This window comes from Syngnathus typhle, linkage group LG11, assembly GCF_033458585.1.
Source record: "Syngnathus typhle isolate RoL2023-S1 ecotype Sweden linkage group LG11, RoL_Styp_1.0, whole genome shotgun sequence".
NCBI lineage: Eukaryota > Metazoa > Chordata > Actinopteri > Syngnathiformes > Syngnathidae > Syngnathus > Syngnathus typhle.
The window spans coordinates 13,009,211-13,035,482 of record NC_083748.1 but is presented as its reverse complement, the minus strand read 5'-3'; the positions used below and the strand labels follow the sequence as shown (position 1 = coordinate 13,035,482).

General features: G+C 44.6%; 1 protein-coding gene across 7 annotated transcripts in view; it reads left to right on the top strand.

Moving 5' to 3' along the window:
* The window catches only part of LOC133161880 (membrane-associated guanylate kinase, WW and PDZ domain-containing protein 3), a 71,168-nt gene that overhangs the window by 36,839 nt on the left and 8,057 nt on the right, over positions 1 to 26,272 (top strand). For 4 of the 7 annotated variants that reach the window (XM_061290591.1, XM_061290592.1, XM_061290596.1 and 1 more), the window contains 12 exons: positions 9,753 to 9,869; positions 13,397 to 13,516; positions 16,437 to 16,643; positions 18,022 to 18,184; positions 18,340 to 18,419; positions 19,184 to 19,241; positions 19,917 to 20,017; positions 21,889 to 22,146; positions 22,953 to 23,579; positions 25,134 to 25,165; positions 25,921 to 26,089; positions 26,158 to 26,252. In XM_061290591.1, the coding sequence (XP_061146575.1) occupies positions 9,753 to 9,869; positions 13,397 to 13,516; positions 16,437 to 16,643; positions 18,022 to 18,184; positions 18,340 to 18,419; positions 19,184 to 19,241; positions 19,917 to 20,017; positions 21,889 to 22,146; positions 22,953 to 23,579; positions 25,134 to 25,165; positions 25,921 to 26,089; positions 26,158 to 26,252 (2,027 nt within the window). The remainder of the gene's footprint in view (positions 1 to 9,752; positions 9,870 to 13,396; positions 13,517 to 16,436; positions 16,644 to 18,021; positions 18,185 to 18,339; positions 18,420 to 19,183; positions 19,242 to 19,916; positions 20,018 to 21,888; positions 22,147 to 22,952; positions 23,580 to 25,133; positions 25,166 to 25,920; positions 26,090 to 26,157; positions 26,253 to 26,272) is intronic. The other 3 variants (XM_061290594.1, XM_061290593.1, XM_061290597.1) reach the window with 1 other exon arrangement.

The window sequence follows — 26,272 nt, the reverse complement described above, 5'->3', positions numbered from 1 at the left end:
GTAGTTGCTTGGCAGTGTTTCCGTATTCATCACATCAAGTCGCTGTTGCCATAGTAACATTTGATGTGGATTTCAAGTAAGCAAATTATCAGTCGAGCAATCCAATAGAATCAAAACTTAAAAGTGCCTTTGGTGCTTGATATCTGTAAGCCGCACGACAGGGGTGGCCAAACTCCAACCCGGTGGAATTGCTTGGAGTGTGTTTAATAAACTCAAGGTGAAAAATGCAGCGTTCTATATGCAGCCCTCGGAGAATAAAAGTTTGGACGCCCCTGCAATGGTGAGTCGGTTACATAATTTGTGCGTGCGTTTGCACACCTGAGGTCCCCCTTCCGTCCGTGTCTTGTAGGATCAGTGTATCGGCAGCGGCGGCGCTTTCCGCTCGGGTAGCTGGATGGATTTGACGTGCATGCCATGCGGACAGTAAAACAACAGATTCTGGTGGCTGCTGGTTCAGGGGGTTTATGCAAACATGGCTGCATTCAATTTGAATAGACATCATTATTGTGAAGCACAAACAATATTGGTCACACAAAATGATCAAGTAATGACTTTGGCAGTCACGGCAATTTCTCAAATTGTTCAATCAATGTAAACGACAAGAACTTCATTATAATTGATCTTGTTTTCTTTAATCAGGATGAAAATGCCGACTGGATGTGAACGTTTGTGCTAATGATGTATAATGGCTGACAATCACGTTGAAATTTGATTCATTTGTCTTTCAGATTGGTTCATCAAAACATCCGTTATTTCGGGGCTCTAGGCTTGAATTGCAATCGACTAGTTTGCTAAGCTTTACCGAAATGACAAGGCGCCCATTTTACGTTGAAATGACTCAAAGATGGATTTTCTCTTAAATTATCACACTTACTCTTTTTTTAATTCCAACCCAGATTTATTAAAGACAAAGCTGATGCTTGCAGCCACCCACCACCGACTTCTTCTGTATAAATGTGGAATTTTATCATTGTTTCAAATTTATTTATTCGCAGTTTTCTTGGATCCTCTGATTAGCTAAAAGTGGTAGCTTCTGACGCTCTCACGTGTCACTCCACACTTGACGTGGCGCTTGTTTCACACCTGATCCACCTTGGACTCGTGTCCATCTTTGTGGCGAATAATCCGTACGCGCCATTATTAACGGGTCAAGGCGCGCACCTGAGCCAGGTTGTCATGGCCACCCACGTTCCTCCTCTTTCCTTTCGTCTCTCTATCCTTGACAATATTGTTCCCTCTCAGGGAAAGGCTAACTCTCCCTGAAGCCACAGAGATGTCAAAATGGACTTCTCCCTGGCCAGTAGTCATCTACACAGAGTCTGTATCTCTTGCGACTCTGGTGAGTTTATAGACTCTGTCCTTGGTGACTTCATGTCCCCCCCCACCTCATGCAGAAACATGCATAAGGCAGCCTGACAGTGCAGGACCGACTTGGAGAAAAGATGTCCAAGTCCACAGGTTAGCTGCCACTCAAGAAACTTGTGTTGTCAAGTACTGCAAGAACAAACGCTAATAAGGACTGAGGCCTGTCGCAAATAGCAAAAAAATTAATAAGGTCGGATATTCACAAAGACACTCGAGCTGATTTTGTCCCAATTTTGCCCCTTTCCGACCAAGGATGTCAAACGCCTGCCTTTCTTATGTGAGATGATGATGGTTGATAATATCGGGTCAAACGGGTCAGGGCCGACAATCTCAAAGATTAAAAAGGATCTATGACCATAAATTTGTACAAACGTACCTCTCATTACATGACTCTTCGTTCCGGACCGAACTATGTCATTAAATATTTTATCCAATTTGAGCTAATCCTGATAACTCGATGAAACAAAAACCGTGATCAAAACTCTGGCTCTGGCTTTTTGATTGAGGTAATAGCCTTGATTTGAGGACATAATGGCTTCACGGCCCGACAACCACGGAAAGTAGAAATGGGATGTAAAGATGGATTACATCACCTGGACTTTCAAAGGCAATGACTGTTTTCAGCGACTGGCCTTCATGATGAATAATGTGCTTTTATTCCAATACCTCAGTCAAAGAAAGTCACTGTGTTTGCCTTACGGGCTTCTGATTTTGTTATTTTTCAAAAGCCGCAAGCTTTTGCAACCATAACTCCTCTGCTTGAAAAGCCAAGAAAAATGGAAGGGAATTAAATTTGCCGTATTTACCGCACGGTATCCGGCCGGCCCGCGAGTTGATAGCTACTCGGCTGCCGAATGGGACAATCCCCAAACTCCCGTGGCCTTTTCGCCTATTAGGAGTCGTTTCTATCTGTTTCCAAGCAGACTCCTCAACTGGAAGCCCCTCTTAGAGGTGATAAGGCTTCGCAGTTTATCCCAGAGTGAGGATAGTCTAACGCCGCAGCGACTGTATTTCTTATGAGCAGCCGTATTTCTCACCGTGGTTTCATTGTTCCAAATTGATCTGCGCTTTCTTTCAGACAGCAGGATTATAAGAAAAGGATTAAGATTGTGCCTGTGAGTTACTGCAGTGTCCTTCGGTTGCCATGGCGCTCTTTGATGAGCTATTGGATGAGCCTGTCATTAGTGCGAAGCAAAGTCGAGGTCGGCGACGGCGACCTTAAATGATGGGGGCGCCGTTTTTCATCAGTGCAACTGGGAGATCAAATAGGACTGTACGTATAGCGAAAATGTTTTTTCAAGGACAACACATGTCTGTTTTTTTTTTTTTTTTTCCAAGGACAGCACGTGTCTGTTTTTTATTGAGTGATTCTTCAAATGCATCCCATATTTTTTGTTATAGTGGTGACTTAGCTTGGAATCTTGCATGTCTCATAGCGTCTTGAGGTCAACTTTGTAAATTTTGTTTTTGATGAGGTGAATCTGTAATGTCTTGACCTTTAAAGACAGAATTTTCTTGACCTCATGGCTGCCCCAACGAAACGACGCAAGGACACATTTTCTCTTCTCTAATGGTATAGTCTTGGGGGTGTAATGGTTGTTGAATGACACCTGCCATCTAGTGGTAAACATTGTTATTACAACTTGAGATTTTCAAAAGTTGTTCAGAGGCCACTGCGAGTGTGGCTTCACAAATTAGCCGTGTGGAGCTAGCCTTAACTGCATTATGTGAACTCACTTGGCACGAGCGCTCATTTATTTGCAGTAGTCTTGCATTCATAATGTGTGTGCGTGTGCGGTAAACATCTGGGCACTGCGCTCTCTCTCTCTCTCTCTAACTCCGTGCACTTTCCCAAGATGCCCCCGCAATGCTCTTTGCTCACTCAAGAATAAAACGTGCACGTGGTAGCGGCATTTCGCCTAGCACGCAAACGACGACCTTCCATAGAGGAGTTGCCATGCGCGTGAAAAAGAGCTGGTAGCCCTGGGAGGAAGATGAGCCAGTGATCTTGCAACTTTTGTTCCCTGCTGAGTCTTTTGTGATGGCAAACAAATGCAGCCTCACTTGTCTTTTAGTCCACACCCCCACTTATCTGAAATGACAAGAAAGTGTAAACAAAAGCACTCTAGCAGGATTATTCTTCTAATAATAATAGTCCCCGTTTATCCCTGTGGATACATTCCAGACCTTTGGAAACAAACAAGCACATTTTCTGAGAAGTAAAAATGGGAATCTGTTCAATTGAACTTGGAATCTGTTAAAACCGCGCTGTATGTCTGTTTTGATTTTCTCCACTTCTATGATTTCCTTGCTCACTCTAAAAACATTCGTGAGGTCCACTGAAGATGCTAAATTGACCATTGGTGGTCATTATGTGCTATTCGTCATGGAAAGCAGTCCGCCGTGAGTCTCGGCCAAACAGAACAAATGTCAAAGAAACGAGCTCCACGTGCACTCTCATCGCTCTTCTTCACTTTATAATAATCTGCCGAGCGAAACGTCGGCTGTCTCCCAAACGACGGGGACGATCATGTCCATCAGGCTTTCAAAAATGCCAAAATAGGTACGGCGGAGATTTCGCCACTTCCTGTGCGATAGCCGCCGCAGACAGCCCTTTGTAGTTTGTTCCCCAGATAAAATCTGATATATTCCCTTATCGCTCCCTCGCGGCCGGCTGGCTGGATTAATGGTGAAGCGCCTCGTGACAGCCATCTTAGGTTCGGAATGACTCAGGCTTTTTTTTTTTTATTTTGCGGACTCATTAAACATCAAACAGAATGCCCAATGAAGTCAGCGGTTGTTATATAATGGAATACAAAATATTAGAAACCAAGTTTTAAAGAATGTCATCAAAAAGTATTCCATTCAGTAATAATGATGATTAATATATTATTAATATTAGATTAAGATTATTACTGTAATGGCTAGCCTGGTGCGGTTTTGAATTGAATCAAGTTTGCAGTGTCGTGTTTAGGTGATGTTGTCGTTGGGAACGCTTTTCACACTTGTGTAAGGTGGTGTTGGGAATCATGGCCGCGTCATTAGGCCTACAATGCACGGCGAACACGGCGAGCTTTTTTTTCCTCGCCGTGTTGCTCGGCTTCCACCTCATTTCGGCATCTAATGCAGTTGTTGTCTCGGACTCACACGTTCAATAATTCAACCGCACTTGTAGTCTGCAACAAAAGGAGGAGGGGGAAAAAAAAACACGGCTTCACTTTTATGCAGACACGACGTGGCGACAAGCTCGGGATCAGGAGGACCCGCCTATAAACAACACATCTCACTTGAGTTGTGCTTGTTTTTACGTTGCATATATTTGTGTCGTCGTGTAGAACAGCGTGGAGACTCTTAAGGACTTGTTTGGTAGAATACAAAACTGAATTTTCTTTTATACAAAGTAGAACCTCTATCATCGCTTTCTTTTGCTACGATTGATATTAGGAATTGGATTGAAAAATGACTCAATCGAAAGATTTTGATTCACTCTTTATGTATTTATTTACGTCACACATACATAACTGTGGTTTGGCAAGTTGAAAGTGGCGCCGCATCTCGCTCCACCTAACCAATCAGGTCATGATGATGAGAAACCTGATTTAATATGAAAATTATGCACAACTTGTTCACGGGCACACCAGAGAGCCAACTATCTCCCCGGTGCTGATGGATACATGGAGTTGGTGGTGGGAGGAACATATGGTTAGTTAATTTGACTGTGGAAGCAGATGTCTCACAGCGTTGCATCTACTTGTAAAATCACCCAGCTGGAACTGTGTCGTACGTTTACACAAAAAAGGAATACGTGCAGTCTTTAGCATCTAAGGGGAATGTCAGATCATAAACATTTTATTTTATTTTATTTTATTTTATTTTATTTTATTTTATTTTATTTTATTTTATTTTATTTTATTTTATTTTATTTTATTTTATTTTATTTTATTTTATTTTATTTTATTTTATTTTATTTTATTTTATTTTATTTTATTTTATTTTATTTTATTTTATCAAGTACCATCACCAAACACGAATAAATGTAAGAAGGACTTAAATTTGACCTGGAACAACCCCAACAAACACAAACTTTGTAACTCCTGTACAAAAAAAAAAAAGACATTTACAAATATTTTCACTTTGATGCATTTTTTGGGTCACTTTCAGATGTCATCAACATTAGGTTTGAAAGAATGCTACCTTCTGAATGCCTATAAATGTAAAAACAGGTCTAAAAACAGATAAGCTGCTTATTTGTCAGCCCTTTAAAAACAAGGTCAAACGAAGTGTGCGAGGGGAGATTTGGAGCGTGCGAGACAACTGCCAGTTTGCTTTTATCGGGCAGTTGAGCACGGACGCCGCATCCGGATGCGCCGCCGCCGTCCATCATCGCGTGGCGCTTATATAAGTGAAGAGAATCCATCTGACGGTGCTACGTGAGGTGTGAGATTTTAAACGATGCTTATGGCACTCTTTGCCCAGCCCGCTCTGAGCCAGCCGAGGCTCACCGCACTGCGGTTGTCAGTCAAAAAGCGGCCCGAGGTGCTGGCGGCCAAAGATGTCCACGCTCGGCCGCCGTGGAGGAAGTGTGGGCGATGAGAGCGGGATGCCAAGGGGCTGAGAGGAGAGCCCGGCAAACAGGATATCACTGAGTCATGCAGCCGGCAGCTTCTTGGCCAAGCGTTTACCTGCACAACATTCAGGGCAAAGCTGAAGGGATTTAAAAAGCAACTGTGTAACCGTTTGATTGGATGCATGCGATTGTGTTTCCTTCATCTACACAGGGCACGTTTAAAACATGTTATTACCGACTTTGTGATGTTTTCTTTTTCGGGCTTACTGATGTCGTTTGGGAGTCATCAGGTTAGCGGTCACTTTTTTCTTGTTTTAGAGTAGACGGACTGATTTGTGGGCTTGTCACTCAGAGTATAAAGTGAATCAAACAATAGCATTCAAAAAATCATTTCTTTATCTTAATGCATGTGAAGTGATCCTTGAAATGTTACAAAAAGTCAATCTTCAGTGACCTTAATGCTGTGTTTGCAAAAGGTCAAGAGAAGATTTTGTTGTTGGAAAAAATGGGTTCTATTTTTTTGCACGCTGGCGCAAATCGTCCCTTCCCACAGTCCGCCGCAAGCTGCTGCCGGACCCGATGACATATTTCCTTTTGTGCCGTGGACGCTTAATTAAGTGACAGGCAGATGACTCAGATAATGAACACCCGGTGGACGTGGCGTATGCTGCAGGAGGGCATTCCCCAGACTCGCCACGGAGTAAATGCTCACTCTCTATTAATTGTTAAAACATCTCTCATTAACTCAGGGTGCCGCAGGTTCAACAGTAAAAATGGCAAGAAAGCGCGGCGTGTTTCTCCTCAATATGACCGTCAACATTTTCCAGTACTAATATCCAAACACATTATTTTGATGCCTTTTGTGGAATCATACATGCATACCGTAATTTTCGGACTATAAATCGCACCGGAGTATAAGTCGCACCAGCCATAAAATGCCCAAAAAAGTGAAAAAAACACATATATGTATATAAGTCGCTCCTGAGTATAAGTCGCCCCCCCACCCAAACTATGAAAAAAAAAAAAAAGACTTATAGTCCGAAAATTACGGTAATTAAAAACATCTGGCCCAGTATCATTTTTTTTTCTTCCTGTTAGATATACAGAACTCTCTTATGTAACAGTTCCCTCTCGGTCCAAACCGTGTGTTGGCTTCCAGCCCGGGCCTGGGAGACAGGCTACAAACGGCTTCAGCTTCCGACGGCCGCAACACAGTCCATTGAGGCACTGTCGCTGGAAAAATGAGGCCTGCTCCAATAGCGCCGTTATCTGCGGGGGCAAAAGACGAGCGAGTCCACTTGTGTGATGTGACAGCCTCACTAACAGTCCCTGACAGGGCACTGTGAGCAACACATTCGACGCAGTGCCGCTGTAGTGCTGTTTGTGTGTGGACATGTTTTTTCTGTTTTTTTTCTTTTTGTAGAGCAGCATGCAAGTGCCACTCTCTTTGACGGCTGGCGGCTCGCCATTGCCAAGGCTCCGCATTGCACGAGCATGTGTCGCCAAGTGAATGTGATACACCACGTTGGGGTTGCTAATTATTGATCGTTTTTTTAACGACCCAGCCGCAACTACAAAAAAGCAATTGGAAAACGCATTTTTGAACACCTTAAATTGAATGGCTAGCTTTAGATTTTAATATTTGTCCAGAAGATGGTGCTTCTTTTTGCCTATTCAAAGCATGTGGTGAAATTTCACAGATTTGATGCCTCGCTATTGAAACGTACAACAAAAACATGTTGGTGGATTCTGGATTTCATTTTTGAGCACTGGATATTCAATGCCCAAAGTTTGGTTTTGTGCAAGCAGTTAAAAAGTTTGCAGCACTTGTTTACAACTTATTCCCCTCATGGCTCTTTCTGGCACTTCAATCATATTTCATCATGCTCAAATCAAATTCACAGCAATTTTTACGTATGGAGAAAAATCCCCGACGGACTTTACGCCAGATGTAAACAGTGTCGAAAGAACTTTCTGCTTTGTGCTGACCTTTCTGACGTCTCCATTGAGGATGTCGAGACTGACGTGGTTTTCACGACACGTTTTTAACCTCGTCACTATATGGGACAGTACCGTATTTTCCGGACTATAAGGCGCACCGGACTATAAGGCGCACCTTCAATGAATGGCCCATTTTAAAACTTAATCCTTATATAAGGCGCACCAGACTATAAAGCGCACCATTAATGCATCATGTCAGATTTTTTATCCAAATCAAATCATTCTCCATTTTATCTTTTTTGTTTCAACTTCAGATGCAACAAATGACTTTATAATCACAAAATAATGATCCATTGTCTTTTTGATTCATGATTCATAGTCTTCAGCAGGCCACTTATGCTTCATTTCATGACACAATGCTTCGGGCCAGTTTGAATTTAGGAATTTAGTCCATATATAAGGCGCACTGGACTATAAGGCGCACTGTCGGCTTTTGAGAAGATTTTAGGTTTTTAGGTGCGCCTTATAGTCCGGAAAATACGGTAGTTCAAGCATAGATCAAAATTCTTAGCTAGCGATCTTCACAAGTCCATAAAGACCGTTTTTTTCCCCTTGTCAGGGTAAGTCCGGAAATTCGACCAATTCGAATCGGACTTTGTAGGAGTCCCCGATGAAAGCGAAGAGTTCAAATCGCTTTTGTTTCTCCCGTCAAGTCCCACGTGTGCTAGCTGAATCGGAACATTTCTGGGCCAGCTTTATGATTTAGTCGCCAGATTGGGCCTCAGTTCTTTCTACCCCTTTGACCAGCTCTGATGACGGAGAGCCGTGGAGATCCATCCGGGCTTATACCTCGCGGGAAGACGGCGCTTTCTGAACGCTATTTCAAGCATGTCCGAAATTTGGATCCGGAGCTTCTTTTAAAATGCAAAATAATAGGATTGCTGCCTCTGTTTTTACTCGTCTGTGGTAAGATGAGGAGCGGCAAAGAGGATTTGAGAAAGCTATTCCCGAAGCTCATCATTATTCCGTCTGCCCTTCATCAGCACATGCATTCCATCTACGCTAGCAAAGATCTCATCTTAAGTCCTGCTGCGATGCATTCACATCATCGCCGAGCAGTCCTGCTGAGCTTCGTTTGCTCTGAAACTGGGAGAGAAAAAGAATGGCGTTGAGATAGAAAGTGCAGAGCTTCAAAGGTGACTGTCTCCCTCCTGTCAAGAGATTTTCCAAACAGACCGAGCAGACATTGCAGATCTCCTCCTGTTTTGAAAACTCCTTATGATGATATTTCAGAGAACGTTGAAGCCTCTGCCTGCTGCTGCCTTGCGAGTCTTTGCAGAAACTGGGCTTGGCAAACATTCAACGGTTCCTCCTTTGTTGGAAGCGTACGTCAAGTGCACCACCTTCTTCACTGTACTGGAATTGTACACAATGCACGAGTTTCAAATCCACTTGAACTAATCTATGGGACATTTTGTCCTGTAATTTCTCTCGGTGTGCAAATCAAAAGTTGGAAAGAACAGGTGGTCGGTCATATCCTTTTAACTTGATCCAATCAGAAACACCGTGACCAAGGAGCGATTCTTTGGAATGAGATTCGTGTCCATTTAATCACTAAAAGAGAGCATTTCACATGACCTACATTTATTTGGCTCGAATCCAACTGTCTCCGTTAGGTAGAAGCTCCCCGTACCTCATTTCCGAGAGCCGTGCACAAAGGAAGCCAATGATATGATATCACCGAGTCAATAGTGTGATCTTTAACACCGTTGATGTTGAAATGACTCGGATTGATTTCTCCTTTTGCCGTGAACTCTTTTCCCGGGGAGTGTCGCCGTGTTGTATTGACCCGTTATGTGTCCGTCTCTCTTCTCTGCAGGCAAAGTATTGAACACGGACCTGCGCCACTACCTCAGTCTGCAGTTTCAGAAGGGCTCACTGGACCATAAACTCCAGCAGATTATACGGGACAACCTCTACCTGCGCACCATCCCGTGTAAGTATGACCGTTTTGGAACGGATCACCAAAGTCCTTCTCAGCAGATGTATCTGGGCTGGACTCAGATGTCCAAATTTCAATTTAATGCCTGTATCTGATTTAAAAAAAATAGATATATACGGTTGGGTTAGTAGGACAAAACAGTCATCACGTTTTGAATCGCCATAAATTGATTCTTTATTACAAAGCAAGAGCAATATTGATTTAAAATAATAGCCAACAAATGATGGTTGACTTTGAGGGTCAAAACAAAACATATTGCTCGGTTCAATTGATCCATTTGAACTGAAACTGATTGTTTACATCAAGCCAAGAGCTTTATCGATTTCCAATGGTCTCCAACACATCATGGCTCACTTCCTTGGTCTAATTATTGTGTATTACTTCACCCTCTCAGTCACATCCATGACAGTTTTCTCTCAAATCTCCATGCACTAATTGCCTGCATCTAAGCATTATTGATTTGCTAGTTGTGTTCAAAGGTTAGATGTGGAACAGTATTTTTCTCATTAGCATGCTGCTCGCTGCTATTCTTCAACTGCGTCTTTTTGCTTTTGTTCATTGGAAGAACTATTACCCCCCCCCCCCACCCCGTATGTTCTCCCAGTTCTTTGTCTTTAATGCTCGCTATGCCAATAGTAATGATCAGGAATCTGCCTTTTTGATGAAATATGGGGCTTCTTTAGTTTGAAATGAAAATGCACCACCATATTTGACCTCCTTTGTTTGAATGCACACAACTGTTGAATACTTCAAAACCTTTTTGCATAGCTTGATGTTCTCTAACAAGGAACTGAAAGGCACAGCAGATGTTTTAGCCATCAATAATCCTATTCATTTCATTAATGTGAGTCATTGGCATTTTACATTGTTAGCTGGAAGTCGTGAGTTGGATTGAGTTCACTGCCACCATACAAGGCTTGTATGTCAATTTTTTTTTACAGCTCTTAAAAATGCTTCAATGGATTAATCCCACCTCTAATTTTTCTTGAGGAAGCCAAATAAAGGTCCAGAGGTTGCCTGGCGCACATGTTTAAATCCCTGTGATCTGCTGTATTGCGCAATCTTTCATCTTAAAGCTGTTGAACAGGCACTTTCTGAGCCAAGGTACAGCAAATGATCCATTTCTTGCCCCAATCTCACCTGCACACACACACACACACACCATCCTCAAGTGTCACGGGGAACACGCTTTTCCATTCTCTTTTTCATGTTCGGTGGCATTCGTTGAGGCTTTATGGCCCGCAGGCTCCATTTATCACAAGGCCCCCAACGAGTCGGACTCTCATTCCCAACTTGAATGACTGCCGTAATGAGTGGGAGAAGCGGCAAATGGCTTCCGTCACTGGCTCGTCTGTCTGCTCTCGTGTTCTCATCCTTCCCCTCTGTTTAAATTACCTCTAGGCGTCCTTGTTTTATGGCCGTCTTTTCTTTTTTGTCAGCCATTTACAGGCTGTTATCTAGCTTCTGATTTTAAGAAGTGCATTGATTCGAAAAGGAAATGGCGTATGAATGTGAAATTGTAACATTCAATTGACTATTCAAACACTTCTAGGCACGTAAGTAATATTTGATCATGACTGATGTAATACGGTGGGCCTTATAAAGTTTTAAAATGGGCCATTCATTGAAGGTGCGCCTTATAGTCCGGTGCGCCTTATAGTCCGGAAAATACGGTAATTGATGAAAAAAACCATTCTGTTGTTTTGAGACCAAAGCCTTTCTAATCTCAGTCGCCTGAGAAAACAAAACAAGTTAAGACAAAAAGTGAAGCGTCAAGAGAAGTGGAGAGCAAAGGTCTAGAAGTGTGTGCGTGTGCGTTTGTGTACGAGGAGCCGTTAGGGAAATAATTCAGAATGATCATGCGGTAAGCCTTACTCGGGCACGTTCCATCTCATTCAAACGAGATGCGACTTTGCAGAGGATAAAAGCAGGAGGGCTTTTTTTTGTTTTTTATTTGACCCCTTCAGGATCTCAGTGGCACGCTCCCTCGACGCCACGCTGAGATTAAACACAAACTCAACGAGCGTTATTTTGCCAGCGTGCACACACACAGACCATACATCATATGTGCACAGCCATGCATGCTGCACCACATAAAGTCCTTAATCTGTGACCTTCTCCAACGAGCTTCCTCAAACACTGCCTCTGCTAAATTTAGATTGAGGATAACGGTTAAAAGTATTGTCTAGGTGTAGAACCCAAGGGCCGGGGGGGCAGATACGGCCCGCCACATCATTTGATGTGGCCCGCAAAGCCAAATTTTCCATCGACTTTATGGCATTACTACAATTCGAAATTGTCTTCACTTTTTAAAAATACCGTTTTTTTCCGTGTATAGTGCGCCCCCATGTACAATACGCACCCTAAAAATGGCATGCTGATGCTGGAAAATTTTTTGTACCCATGTATAATGCGCACCCCAGATTTTAGGACAATAAATTTGTTAAATTTTGCGCACTATACACGGAAAAAAACGGTAGATATTGCTAGCATTTTTTTAATGACCATTTATCTCTTTGACAATCTTAATGGCCTTCTGAGGGAAACTATGACTGCAATGCGACTCTCAAAGATCCATCCCAATAAAACTTGACAATCCATCCAAAATAAGAAAGCACATCTACAAGCCGAGTCCGTAGCTGCTCTGCTCTCACTTGGAATGAGACCTCATTATGTCGCCGCCGCCCAGCGGAGAGCGATGCCCCGGCGTGGTTTGCTTGCAGGAGACACTTGGCAGGTATGCGGCATTGGCGACTCAAGTAATTGGGCTGCAGGGGAACATTTTTTGAGAGCAAAGCTGCGACTCAGAGCCCTTGCTAATGAGAAACAGCTCAGGCTGGCGTTCTCTCACGACAAGAGAAAACGTCAAGCGCTTGGGCTAACGCAAAATGAACATTACCAAGAAGCTCCGCGGAGAAGGCTCCTCTGATGTTTGTCTCGTTATCAAACGGGCCATTTGTTGGGGCTGTCACAGTCCAATTAGAATGGGGGAGTGGAAAATCAAAACAAAAAATGTGACATAAAGTTACTTCATTGCAAGTTGGCCGCTAATTGCCACAGGTTTTGAAAATATCAAGGAAAGCTTCTCAGCGTGTGATAAAAGCAACTGGGAGCTTCACGGCTCCGTTGCAGCTTGAAAGCCGTTGAGTTGCCCTCCACAAATGATGTCAAAAGCATTTTTTTTTTTACATTGTAGCTTTTTGTTTGGACAGAACCGATAACGCATCACATAAATCATGTGCGATGAATGTCTAATAACCCCGAGTCACTGCGTTGGCACGCGCCTCTGTGCTTCCTCTCGTCCTTCAGTCGGCCTTGACGGGAGCGAGGGAATAAATGAATGAATGGTCCTCCATAAAGCTTCATCTACATAATAGAGATTTGAATCGAAGTTGCCAACGACAATTGGTTTGCTCCTGATGTCACTTTTCTCGACTTGACCGTTTTCGAGCTTGTTGCTGGGCAGTTTTCAAGTTGGAGTGATTGAACACAGATATTTTGTTTGGTTTTGCTTTGCACAGGCACCACCAGGCTTCCTCGGGAGGGAGAGGTGCCTGGCGTTGACTACAACTTCATCAGCCTGGGCGACTTCCGCATCCTGGAGGAGAGTGGCCTTCTTCTGGAGAGCGGCACCTATGATGGTAAATGGAAGCATTGCTGAATCGGTCCTGCCGGCCTTGCTCGGTCTTGCCGCCGTGTCTTGTGGTAGGCGGCGTTGAGAACCAGCTGAGCGGCTGTGGCGCTGTGCGTTGACCTTATGTCAACCAGCCAACCTGCTGATTCCGGCTGCTGGATGGGCTGTCGCACACCAGGAGGTTCAGAGACTCTCCACTCGTGCTATTTTCAGAGGATAGATGCGTCTCTCCACAATTTTAAAATTTCCACCAAAGGAATCCATCAAGTGTGTGTTTTTCTGTTTGCTTTGAGATAAGTGGAGGTCGTTTTAATTGATTATTTTATCATTATACGCAAATTATAATATTGCAAGAAAAGGATGTAATCATTCTAAAAATGAAATGTAATACAAAAGAAGTAAAATTTAGGGAATTTTCTGGGGGAAAAAAAAGAATGCTGGCTCGCAACAAGCAGCCACACAAAGGCAGGAAAATGAATCTAATTTATTTTTCACAGTTTTTCATTCCCAAGTGGCATTCCAATTGGTTCTATAGGAGTATGTATTCTGAGGCCTGGCCAAATAATGCCGTCGTCATTGTATAAAGGGAGTGTAGCGTGGAATTTCTCTTACATGATTACAGCAATAACATAATAATCTGCCTGCTCACATCAGGCGAAGCACATTCTCTCTGGTCGCAATTCTGCACGCCAGGCAAAATAAAGCCAAGGATTTGTTGTTGTTGATTTTTGTCCTCCCGACAATTCACCAGTGACCTGAACGGACCGACTGTTCGTGGCGCTCGCTGCCTTCATCCCATTCAGCGGCGGCATCTAAGCGCCGCTCTTTCCCATATGATGGAGAATTAAAAAGATAAAGCCAAATCCTCCTCCAGCCAGAAAAGCGACTTAAGGGCGTGTGTGTGCATTGTGTGTTTGTGTGTGTCAACTGTTAACACATCATGTGTGTGTGTTTGGGTAATGGTGTAGTCACTTTTCTAGCCCTAAATTGTCCCTGACTTGTGAGCAATTTCCGTCATCTTCTCTGAAATGAAATTCCGGCCATCTTGAAATTCTGCCTCCTACTTGCAAACACTGTTATTACAACTTGAAGCTGCAACACTTATCTTCTTTCCGTCTTTTTTCTTCCCACTAAAAGCCAGTCTTGCACACTTGCTCCCTGCACTCCAAGGCGGAGTGGAAGTAATGGCATTAAGGAACTGCCTCTCCATTTCCACTCTCCCTCTCTTTCTCTCCTTTCTCCATTGAGCTTGGCTTGGAGCGTAGCGGAAAAGAGCAAAATAAACAAGGTCAGACGGGTTCTGTCACAGGTCAGCACGACTCCCCGGCTGCCATTGGCCTTCACTTTACACTGACTAAACTGTGCTCAAAGTAGCGGAGTAATGGGGCTCGGCGCTAACCGTAATAGTCTTGCTAATAGTCTCAAGTGACCTGCCTGGATGCTCATTATGTTAATGGCTCATGTATAGCGTTCTATTTTTCACCTCGTCACTGTTCATATGCATAATTTCTCTTAAATACCTTCTTCGCTGCTCTTTTATTAATCACTCTGACCCGGTTGGCAAGGTGTGATTAGACGCCAGGGGAGGAGCATCCTATGACCACCAGGGGTGGAGCCAAACCTCAGTGAAAAGATTAAGAGCGACATTTTGTTTTTCTTCAAGGGAAGTTGAATCGTCGCTAACACTTGAGAATATTCGTATCTCGTATGGGTGTGTACTTTGATGTTGTCAAGCGTGTCCACTGTCATGGTGAAAAAACAATATTTGATGTAGTTGAGGACTATTTATTGATGATGAAATGTCTTGCGGGTACATCTGACGTAACCCGCATGTAACTTACTAACACCTCGTTAATCACACAGGTAGCGTGGCCGATCAATGTCATCGTGTGATGACAGACGGGCCAGCGGCCTCTTACATCTCTGTTCACCATCTTTGCGCCTGCTAATGAAGCCATCTTTGACAAACGGGGTCACTTTGTAAACTGCAGGCGGATTGACTGGGAAAAGCGCTCGTCCTTCCATCCGGCTGTTTCTGCCATGTGCAAGATGTGCAGCCACACAAAGAAAATGCGATGCCAAATGTTTTTCTCTTTTATAATGTACATTTAAGATTTAAACATTGGAAAATAGGGCTCCGAGGCCGACTTACGGCTGTTTGGGGTTTCATTTTGTGTGGGTCTGCTCTGTGATGTGAAGGAGTGATTACTGTAGTGCTGTATGTTGTTGGGGTCTGGTCAAGCTCAGACCGCCATCCAGCCATGTTTCAAGCATGTCGGGCACAAGGCTATAAAAAGAGGTGATAAACGGCGCTCTTAAGGCTCGCTATGTCGCCGTCTTCCTTGTTAAGTACATGAAAAGATTCTGCTCCCGTGTGTAGCTGCATCAAAAATAGGATTTTTTTTTTTCCTTTCCAACAGAGGCTAATTAAATTCCATTTCCCAGTGGTATCACTCTCTGTTCTTTAATTAATCTCATTAAAAATCGCGATTAAAGCGCAGCCGTCACTTATTTGCCCGTCATTTACGGGGAGGGAAATGGTCGTCCTTGCAAATGGATTAGCTGCAAATAAATGGAGGTGAGCGCATCCAGTAGCACGCCGTTTAGCCAAGCATGCTCCGTTTTCTCCGCTTAGATAACCCCTCACTTGTGTTATCTGACTAAATATTTGTCATGTGTAACATGGGATTTTTCTTCATTAAGAGGAAAAATGGCAAACTGGGACGATAGCTAATTGCCGCACTCAGTGAACGGTGTAATTAGTCGCTGGCGAAATCCAAGCAGAGTGATTTTAATGTGACATGAGTTATGAAAGCACTGTGGTGAGTGTGAAACGTGCACGCTTAGGAAATGGTGCGCCGGAAAATACGTAGACGTGTAAGATAACAAGATTGGGCCTTCAAATCGTTTTCTTCTCATTTTTGAAGGCAACTTCTATGGGACTCCGAAGCCCCCCGCCGAGCCCAACCTAGTGCAGCCCGACTTGGTGGACCAGGTCCTGTTTGACGAAGACTTTGGCGGCGACGTTCCTCGCAAGCGCACCACCTCGGTCAGCAAGATGGACCGCAAGGACAGCGCCGTGCCCGAGGAAGAGGACGATGACGAGAGGCCACCGCTGGTCAACGGCTTGCCTGGTGAGTCGGTGTCACGCTAAATCAACGGGCCTTTTGCCAACATATTGTGTCCTCCGTGTCCTCGGGCGACGATGAGCCAAGCGGCGTCAGTGTAACTGTCCGTCTCTGTCATTTTCGTGGAAAGAGGACTTTTGCAGATTAGACACGACTATTTGAGTTGAACACATATTTGTCTGACCTTAACCTCAAGAGTCTGGTCGGGTTTTACTTAAGAGGGTGCACACACATTTTTTTTTTTTTTTATGTGCCACAGTTGAGCCTTGGGGGAGGTACATGCTCTACTGCAAGACCTTATAGTTGGTCATTGTAGCATTGATAAAAAAAGATCAGGCTTTTGTAAAAATATATTTTTTTTTCACCTCTAACGTGGCATATTCTCAAGGGCAAATATCTTGTCAGCACACACATCATGCAAGTGCAGAAAAGTCGAGGCACTTCCAAAGAAATAGCGCTTGAATATACTCACCAACGCAATTCTGTCAAACACGAGGACATTAGTGGCACTTAAACATGTACTGGTGTTGGTCTCTGGATTAAATGAGCCCACTACAAGTCCTAAAAATGTATTTCTAGGTCATCACTTGAAGTTGCTCACAGTTCTATACTGCCGGTCGTTAAATACATCCCCTTTTATCCTAATTTAAAGTATCGTAAGCACATCCAACAGTCAACCTTTGCAGAGGTGCCTTTCAATGTGACATTTCGATGGAAACAAAGAACAAAATGAAGACGATTTTGTCCAATTCGCTTAGCGCGGGCCGATCCTTTTGCTTATTCAGCTGCACAGAGGATCCACACCAATCCACAGTGTGTTTATCCAACAGCTTGCACATATTTGAACTCAAATACATATTGCATCTGCCCGGAGCCGTCGGAGTGCTTTTTATGGCCAACGAACAATGGTTCGTGCCCTGTTGCTCTCAAGGCGCCCATAGATGGGCAGAGTTATGGTCCGACTGAGAAGGAGGTCAATGGAAAATATGAGCGTTAAGTCTCCCGACTCTTGACCATCCACTTCCCCCTGACCTTTTGGTCATTTTGTAAAGTCTAGCAGGGCCTTGACCCTGCTGTGACCTCATTGTATGGCCTCTCTCTCCGCAGGCATTGAAGCGAATCGCTTCAGTTCCGAACGGGTTACGATGATCCAGCTTGGAGACGGGAATATGATAATTGCGTCTGCTCTGTAAATAGTCTACCGCCTACCACTACCCAAAACAAAACCCATTGGTCGCCTACTTGCGTAATAGTCGTCCACCTCTGTGGGGAGTTTCTACATACATGTCAGCGTCAACACAAAGAGTGTATGCACATGCATGTGTAGGATGAACAAGCCTTCATACCGTCTAGATAAGTTCTCTCTCTGCATTGCGCCACGCAGAGCACAAGGCCGACTGGAGGCGAGCCGTGCCCAGCTACGCCCAGTCCAGCAGCAGCATGGACTTCCGCACGTGGAGCTCGCTTCCCCGCGACGACAGCCTGGAGCCGCTTCCGCTCAACTGGGAGATGGCTTACACTGAGACAGGCATGGTCTACTTCATCGAGTGAGTTCCGTGTGACATGCGTATGTTCTTGCTGTTCGAACCAAATATAATATCTGACGTGAGATCGGACCAGGGATGGGCAAGTTTTTTCTTCAGTGCACAGAGCACCGTTTACTTTTTCTCTAATAAGACGGGATCCTCTTTGTACTCCGCAGTCACAACACCAAGACCACCACGTGGTTGGACCCCCGCTTGGCCAAGAAGGCAAAGCCCCCCGAGAAATGCGAGGATGGAGGTACGAATAGATGATATCGTCGTATATGTGCCGCTTATCAGGAGCAAACACCGTTAGCTAAGGATAATCGAGACATCCAATGAAAAGTCATTTAAGCGCCCTTTATCTTTTGGCTTTAATCTATCTGTGTCCAGACTCCAAATGAAAGATGCTGGTGCAAATCCAAAACTGACAGATTTAATCTGTAACCACATTTTGAGAAGTAGGAAGATAACCAAAGGTTGTTTTGATTGTTTTTCTGACCTTTATGGACCGACAGACAAGTTTATTTATAGAGCCCTTATTGGTCACAGTTGGGAAAAGTACTTCAAATCAACCTCATGTGTTGGTTGGAAATGCTCTTTCCCCCAAAAAATCACAAACTCATCAGTTCGGCTTCCATGTTCAAACAAGATATGTGGGGGGCTTCCTCACATGAGCTCTGTTTGATGCATTTCAATGGGGATGCTGATAGAGAGGCCTTAAGTGCACCCCGAGCTTCAACCCGACCAGTGGGACTCTCCGAGCCTGTTTTATATTTTTAATGGATTATTTCAGCGGGCTGAAGGAAAAGCTTTTTCTTGCATGAAGAGCTCCTTTCTCTCTCTCTCTCCCCCCTTTCTGCCTCATCTGTTCATCAGGGGCTTTGCATCCAAGCCCGCTTGCTCCAAATGTTCTCTAAATGATCCCGGGCTGTTTCCAAGTCAAACAACATGAGACCCTGATGATGCTTGTCTTCTAAACAGAACACGGGGCATCTGTCTCCCTCCTCTTTGTCTCTGCAGAATTACCTTACGGCTGGGAGGAAATTGACGACCCGCAGTACGGCACATACTATGTGGAGTAAGTCTTATTGATTTATACTGATGGAGGGATGGATATTGCGAGTAAAGGTATCGGCGTGCAGCAGCAACATTCCGAGCCAGCACGTGATCAGTGTTTGTATGTCACGGGATGTTAATGTTTAAAAATAAACATCTGAAATCCAGCACACGTCTCGCTGCCTTCATCTCCAGCGCGGATGCTCCTGACTAATGCAAAATTTCTGCCAGGAAGATCCGCAGTCCCCCCGATGTTTGAGCACATCGCTATGAATTCAGTCTGGCCTCCCCAGGCTTTGTGACACTGCTTGGCCACCATGACAGCAGCGAGATGTAGTTTGGTCAAGCAGAGTGGACACCAGATAGATGGAGCGCTTCGGCTTGCTGTGGAACAATGGCTTTTGCTTTCCCCGCCAGGGGGACAATGGGCAATTTAGCTTGCTTTTTCACACGCTTGGTGGAGGGAGTTCATTTCTTTCAATATTAAATGGCTGAATGCCATTACAGAAGCTGGACTTTGCTGAACGTGTGCTGCGTTATTAATGTGTGGATTAATAATAACGGCGGGTGCTCTCCGCTTCGTTGGAGATGAGGACTCGTGCAAAATTGACTGCAGCCAATCGACACGCCGTGCTAGCTCCGTGTAGTAATCTTTATATTTTATGTTCATGCAGCTGTTTGGATGTTTGTTTTGCAGCCACATAAATCAGAAAACCCAGTTTGAGAACCCGGTCCTGGAGGCCAAGAAGAGGCTCAGCCAGGGGACAGCCACCATCAAGAAGGCTGCGACATCTCATGGTATAGCATTTTTAACATCTTAACCCTTCCATTCTTCCTTATACTACTATATTGCGGGTGATCTTAAACGCTCCACCAAGTTTCTGCGCGATAATTGCACTTTAATTGCTTTTGCCGTTCTGCGTGCACTTGACTTTTTGTCCCAGTGTGATAAATGCAGGTTCACGCAGGTCAACGACCTTCAATTAACCTAAAACGGGATTGTCAGGATGGGTTGTTTGTGGCTAACGTATGCTGACTACCGTAAATTCCGGACTATAAACCGCACCGGACTATAAACCGCACCAGCTAAAATTGGGGGATATTTTAGTTTTTTTTCTTATATAAGCCGCACCGGACTATAAGCCGCACACGTGTTTTTTTACAAAGAAAGACCGTTCACAGAAAGCCTTTTTAAAGTTTTTATAACATACTTTAACATGTCTTTGTCAACATTGCCTGTGACGAAGGGTTTAGAGCCCTTTGACGCAGGTCACCTAGCGTGCATTCCTACTAAAGCTCATAATAGTCACAAGCAACACAGCCAGAATAAGCAGCAGCCATAGTAGTGTTTCAAAATAGTATTTTTGTTGTTGGTTTTTTCTTCAAGATACCGCAGTGTATAAAAGTGATCAAGTCATCACAAAAATCACGAAAAAAATACTTATATAAGCCGCACCTGACTATAAGCCGCAGGGTTCAAAATTTTGGAAAAAAGTCGCGGCCTATAGTCCGGAATTTACAGTATTTCTTTTTTGGTCGGCACTTTTAACGCAAGCAGCAGTCCATTAGGAAGGATGTGGATTGGATTAGCGTACATTGCAACAGGCTGCTAACATACATGCGCGAGCGAGGGCAACTAAAAACAGCTGTCGGAACAACACATCAGACAGAAGCGAGCATAATCAGACAAGCCGCCATCTCCTCGCGCACAAACACAGGTGTGCAAAGAGTGACGAAACGGCTTTGGCTCCTCCGATTACAAATGATGCAACTTGACAAGCTTATCACACCACAGCTGTGATGTAACCACAACATCTTGCGTTATTATGTATTAATTACACGCGTGTTATCAAACTTGTACTTTGCGAGTGAACATGCAGTACACACTTTTTTCATGTATCAATCATTTAAAAATAAATAAAATTCTCATCTAAATAATTAGAATGAATCAAGATAATATTGAAGTACTGGACATTTAGGTTTGCGTCAGACTGGTCCAATTTGGATAAAAGCAAAGAATTCCAGAAACTTCTTGCATGTCTTTGCGATATGCATATTGCCAATATGGCAGTATTGATCATTTGTGGATATATTTGCAGCCCTACCATATGTATATTTGCAGAAATAATATTCCAGTTGTTTTATCTTCCTCCTATTCATACTTCTACCATGACCTCTTGTCCTCCTGCATTATTTCAGCCAGACAGTCAAATTGTCATTTACACAGAGGAAGAAGCGCAACAAATCCCCACCGAGTTTATCAAGCAATTTGAATGTGATTATGCAAATGAGCGTGGCTTGATCCACACAGTAACGGCATGTGGACATCTGGAGTCCACGGCGGCTGTGATAAAGCGCCCTTCCTCGCTGGCGCTGGATGTTTTGAACTGCTCAACCATTTGATAGAATGAGAACGCTCACATTTAAATTCCTCGCACACTGCTCACAAACGTACAGAGCGTTCGGAAAAACCCGAGGAAGGTATTTCAGTGCATTTCGGTCAATTTGGGTTAAGATGGTGATGCCCAGTTTGTTTTTAAATTCTGTACAATCTAATTGTTTATTATTTATTATTATTTGTTTATTTTATTAATCTCTTTGTAAAGTATAATACTGTTAGAGCGAGGCTATTCAATAACAAATGAAATTGGGCCCAATTTTCAAAACAGGAAATGAAGTTCAGTCCATTATGAGGACACCAAGAGGAAGTCAGGAATTCCGATGTGTGTCTGCAGGAAAGAGCGGCGTGCCTGGCTTCACCGCAGACCCCAACCAGCTGAAAGGCGACATGTACCGCACGGCGCTGAAGAAGAGCTCGCAGGGATTCGGCTTCACCATCATCGGGGGTGACCGCACCGACGAGTTTCTGCAAGTGAAAAATGTCTTCAGTGACGGCCCAGCCGCCCAAGACAACAAAATGGCATCCGGTGAGGAACACAAAAGCCAGTCCAGCACAGAAATCAAATCACTTTGGAATATGAACACTACAATAAGAATATACACTGGAAGGAATTATCAAGAGTTGCAAATTGTAGCCAGTAATAGCATGAAACCTTGAGACCTCTGTGAAAAAGAAATGCAAAAAAAGTATTAATTAAAAAAAAGCCAATTAGAAGAGCTGATATATACACGGGGTTAATCAGAGGCATTTTAATTGGTGGCAGATGTTCGCTGACTCCAATTTAGCACCATTTCAATCCATTGGGACTGGGCAATTTTGTATTCAGCTACATCCCACTTGTACAACCACGTTATTTTTATATATATAGTATACATTTTTTTGCATCCTTTGGAAAGTACCAAAAAAACATTGAGTTTGGATCCAGTTTTTAAATGATGTATTTTGTTTTTTTATAGCCAATGTAAGTTGCAATTTCTTGTTCTAAACCAATCTTGTTCCAAAGTTCCATAGCTGTGACAGCTGAGGTTCAAGCATCAAAAGCTGCACATTTTCAAACACTCCATTTTCTGATTTTTCAATGGATTGTTGATCGACAATAATACAAGACGCCTTTGCTAACTGGGTCGCGGTCAAAAGCATTAAGCTAACCCTGTGTAATACTTCTTCTTCTGACCTTGCTATTCATTACCTTGCTACTGTGAGGAGTTGTCTGAGATAAGATGAAGGCAACTGCCTCTGTGTTATCTGCAAAGAAGATTGACGATCCAGCCGCAGACTATTTTGGTGACAGTGAAAGGAACCTGGCTTGATTTCACTCTTCCTGCATTTTAGGTGATGTGATCGTGGAGATTAATGGATTGTGCGTTCTGGGGAAGACCCATCCGGAGGTGGTGCAGATGTTCCAGTCCATTCCCGTCAACCAGTACGTGGATATGGTACTCTGTCGCGGCTACGCACTTCCCCCGGACGTGAATTTGGACAGCGACGAGCCTCTGCCGCCGCCGCCCACTCCGGCCAACCAGGCGTTGCACGGCGGCGAGGTGGTGACGGCCGTGCCGCTCATCAACGGCCAGCCACTTTTGGTCAAAGGCGACGTCCTGCACGGCTCCTCCCAGGAGCTCCACTACGTCACCACCGACTCCAGCGGGCGGCCGGTCGTCGCCGCCTTGCCCAACGGAAGGCAGGGCGACCCGGCCACCGGGATGCTGCAGCCGGAGTTGGTGAGCGTGCCGCTGATCAAGGGACCGGGCGGATTCGGCTTCGCTATCGCCGACTGCCCGCTGGGCCAGAAGGTGAAGATGATCTTGGACGCCCAGTGGTGCCGTGGCCTTCAGAAAGGGGACGTCATCAAGGAGATCAACAGGGAGAATGTGCAAACTCTGAGCCACGCACAAGTGGTAGACATCCTCAAAGACTTCCCCGTAGGGAGTGAGGTCAACGTGGTCGTGCTGCGTGGAGGTAGGGCGTCCGTTTTGCAGCTAATCTTGCCAATTGATGGAATCAGGGGGTCATGAGCGATCTAGTCCGACTCCTGACTGATGAATTAGACAGAGTCCTCAGTTTTTGAAGGTCCCCAAAAATGAGATTCCGGGTTTACAAACATAAGTGCATCTGGGTACGTCTCTAGGGTGGTTCCGCAATGTACGTTGAGTCCTGCAGAACCCCGCCACCCCCTCCCCCAAGGCGTGATGCTGTGTTACAACTCGGAGAGAGCGGGAATTACATAAGCGTGGGGATGGGCTTTGTTCCAAGAGGGAGGAGTCTCTTCACGCATCCGTCATTTCCAAAAGCCGCGGGGATTCTCCGCGTGAGTTGATGAAACAACCAACCCCCCCCTCTCACACCCCTTTTTCTCTGGATTGGCTTTGATCAAAAGCAATGGAGCATTGGCAGTGTTGGAGAGGTCTTTAAAAAGCCTCAGTAAATCGTGGAGCTCTCCAGGGGCAAATTTGGAAATAGGTCGGTACGTGTTCTGGACCTAGTTTTTCCTTCCACCTTTCTGAATAATTCAAACCATTCCAACAACCGAATAGTCCCAGAATTAAGGTCATGTAGGAAACTTTTTTTTTTTACTTTCCAAAATGTCCACTTTTCCTAATATTAAATATTTACTTCATCAGACCATGTTTTCCATCCGATTCAAACCATTCAGGGTTGTTTGGCCTATTCAGGACACAAATTGAACCGTTGATCATCCATCCATCCATCCATCCATCCATCCATCCATCCATCCATCCATCCATCCATCTATCCATCCATCCATCCATCTTCTTCCGCTTATCCGGGGTCGGGTCGCGGGGGCAGCAGCTTCATGAGGGACTCCCAGACTTCCCTCTCCCCAGCCACTTCATCTAGCTCATCCCGGGGGATCCCAAGGCGTTCCCAGGCCAGCTGAGAGACATAGTCTCTCCAGCGCGTCCTGGGTCGTCCCCGGGGTCTCCTACCGTTGATCATGTTTGGAAAATTCCAACATTTTCACAAAATAGTTCCCAAATTAAAAGGGTTAGCCCAGGCCCGCCTAGCTCAGCAGTTTTGATAGATTCCCAGGCCCACAGACTACTATCCCCTTCCAGCCATACTCCAGCACTTTCCTTCCATCAGGCTCCATTAACCCCTCATCACGCCAAGCGTTAGTTCAGCACTGCGAGGTCTCCCGAGGACTGTTTGTTAATCGAGTTAATGCAGTAAGTGGGGTCGGTGGGGGGACGCATCAGCAGGGGGTGTTTTCGAGATGATCTGCAGGGAACAATCTGAATGCTTGAGATAGAGCGAGCAAGCGTACAGTGGGAAATTATAATACGCACGCTTGTAATGCGCTCAGCCGTCTTGTTAGCAGCCCTGCTCGGACCGTGTTGTCGTTTGCGTGTAGGAGCGGGGGCCCCGCTCCCTGGCCACCTTTAATCACATGCATGTACAATCCATCATTAATCGAGCAAGAGCAGCTTTTTCATTTCCGCCCGGGGAGGCAGTGCCATCTCGCGGTTTGACACATTTCTGTTTCTCTCCTCGTAGGTCAAACGTCGCCCGTGAAGAGTCTCAAGCCTGTGAGTAGACGCACGTTTTTTGTTCCCAGCACTGGGTTTCATTTCCAAGGCCATTGTTGCCCCCTTTAACCGCTAAGCCCTCCGTGACGGCAAATTAAAGGATGCAAATGAGAATGTTGATTATGATTCTGAGGTCCTCCTTTTGTTTTGCCCTGGAAAAGTCTTAATTGCTTCCTTTCTCAATTTGGGGGGGATCATTGTTAGGGGATTGACATGCTTATTAAGCTTGGATGAGCCTACCTTTGGTTTGGGTGCTGGTATTAATACAACAACACTTTGGAAGAAAAGAAGATGGCCCTTTTAGAATGAGGAGGCGAGTCAACTCTTTAGGGAAATCACAATCCTGCAGCTTAGAGCCCCGATTGCAGCAAAAGTGAAAAATGGCCTTTGTTTTTCACTGTTTCTATTACCACAGTGCAAGGGGCAAATTGGTTTTTTCTTATTGTGTGTAGTTCAACAAAACAAAAATCCCACAAGTGACTTCGTTATGAACCATCTAACACTGTCACCATCATAAAACTTTGCTTGACTGTCAAGGCGATTGTTAAACCACCTCAAACTTGGATTTGGATGGAAGAAAAGTCCAAAAAACTGCTCATCATTTGAAGATTAGATCCCCGAGGTGTTGAAAGACCAATACTGTCATCTAATAGCACCCAAAAGTCTAGTCCTGTGATTGACTAGTGACCAGTTTAGGGTGAACCCTGCCTCTCGTTTAAAGTCCGTTGAGTGACTTAACCATGTTATCCGCACAGAGGCAAGACATGACGGCCAGCACGGAGACATTGAACGCCATGGGCGATTCGGCTCCCCAGGCGCTGCCTTACCACTCTAACACGAGCACCCTGCGCGCTGCCAACGACTCACCCAAACGAGATGCCACCGAGTTGTACCTGAAATCCAAAGCCCTGCTGGACAGCAGACGTAAGCGCGTCAACGCCTTCACGGGCTACGCGTGGAACAATAACCTTTGACTTGTTTATCTTCCGCAGAGCCTCACACCAAAGATATCGATGTGTTCCTCAAGAGGGACATAGAGACGGGCTTTGGCTTCCGTGTTCTGGGTGGAGAAGGTCCTCAGCAGCCAGTAAGTATACAAACAGTCAC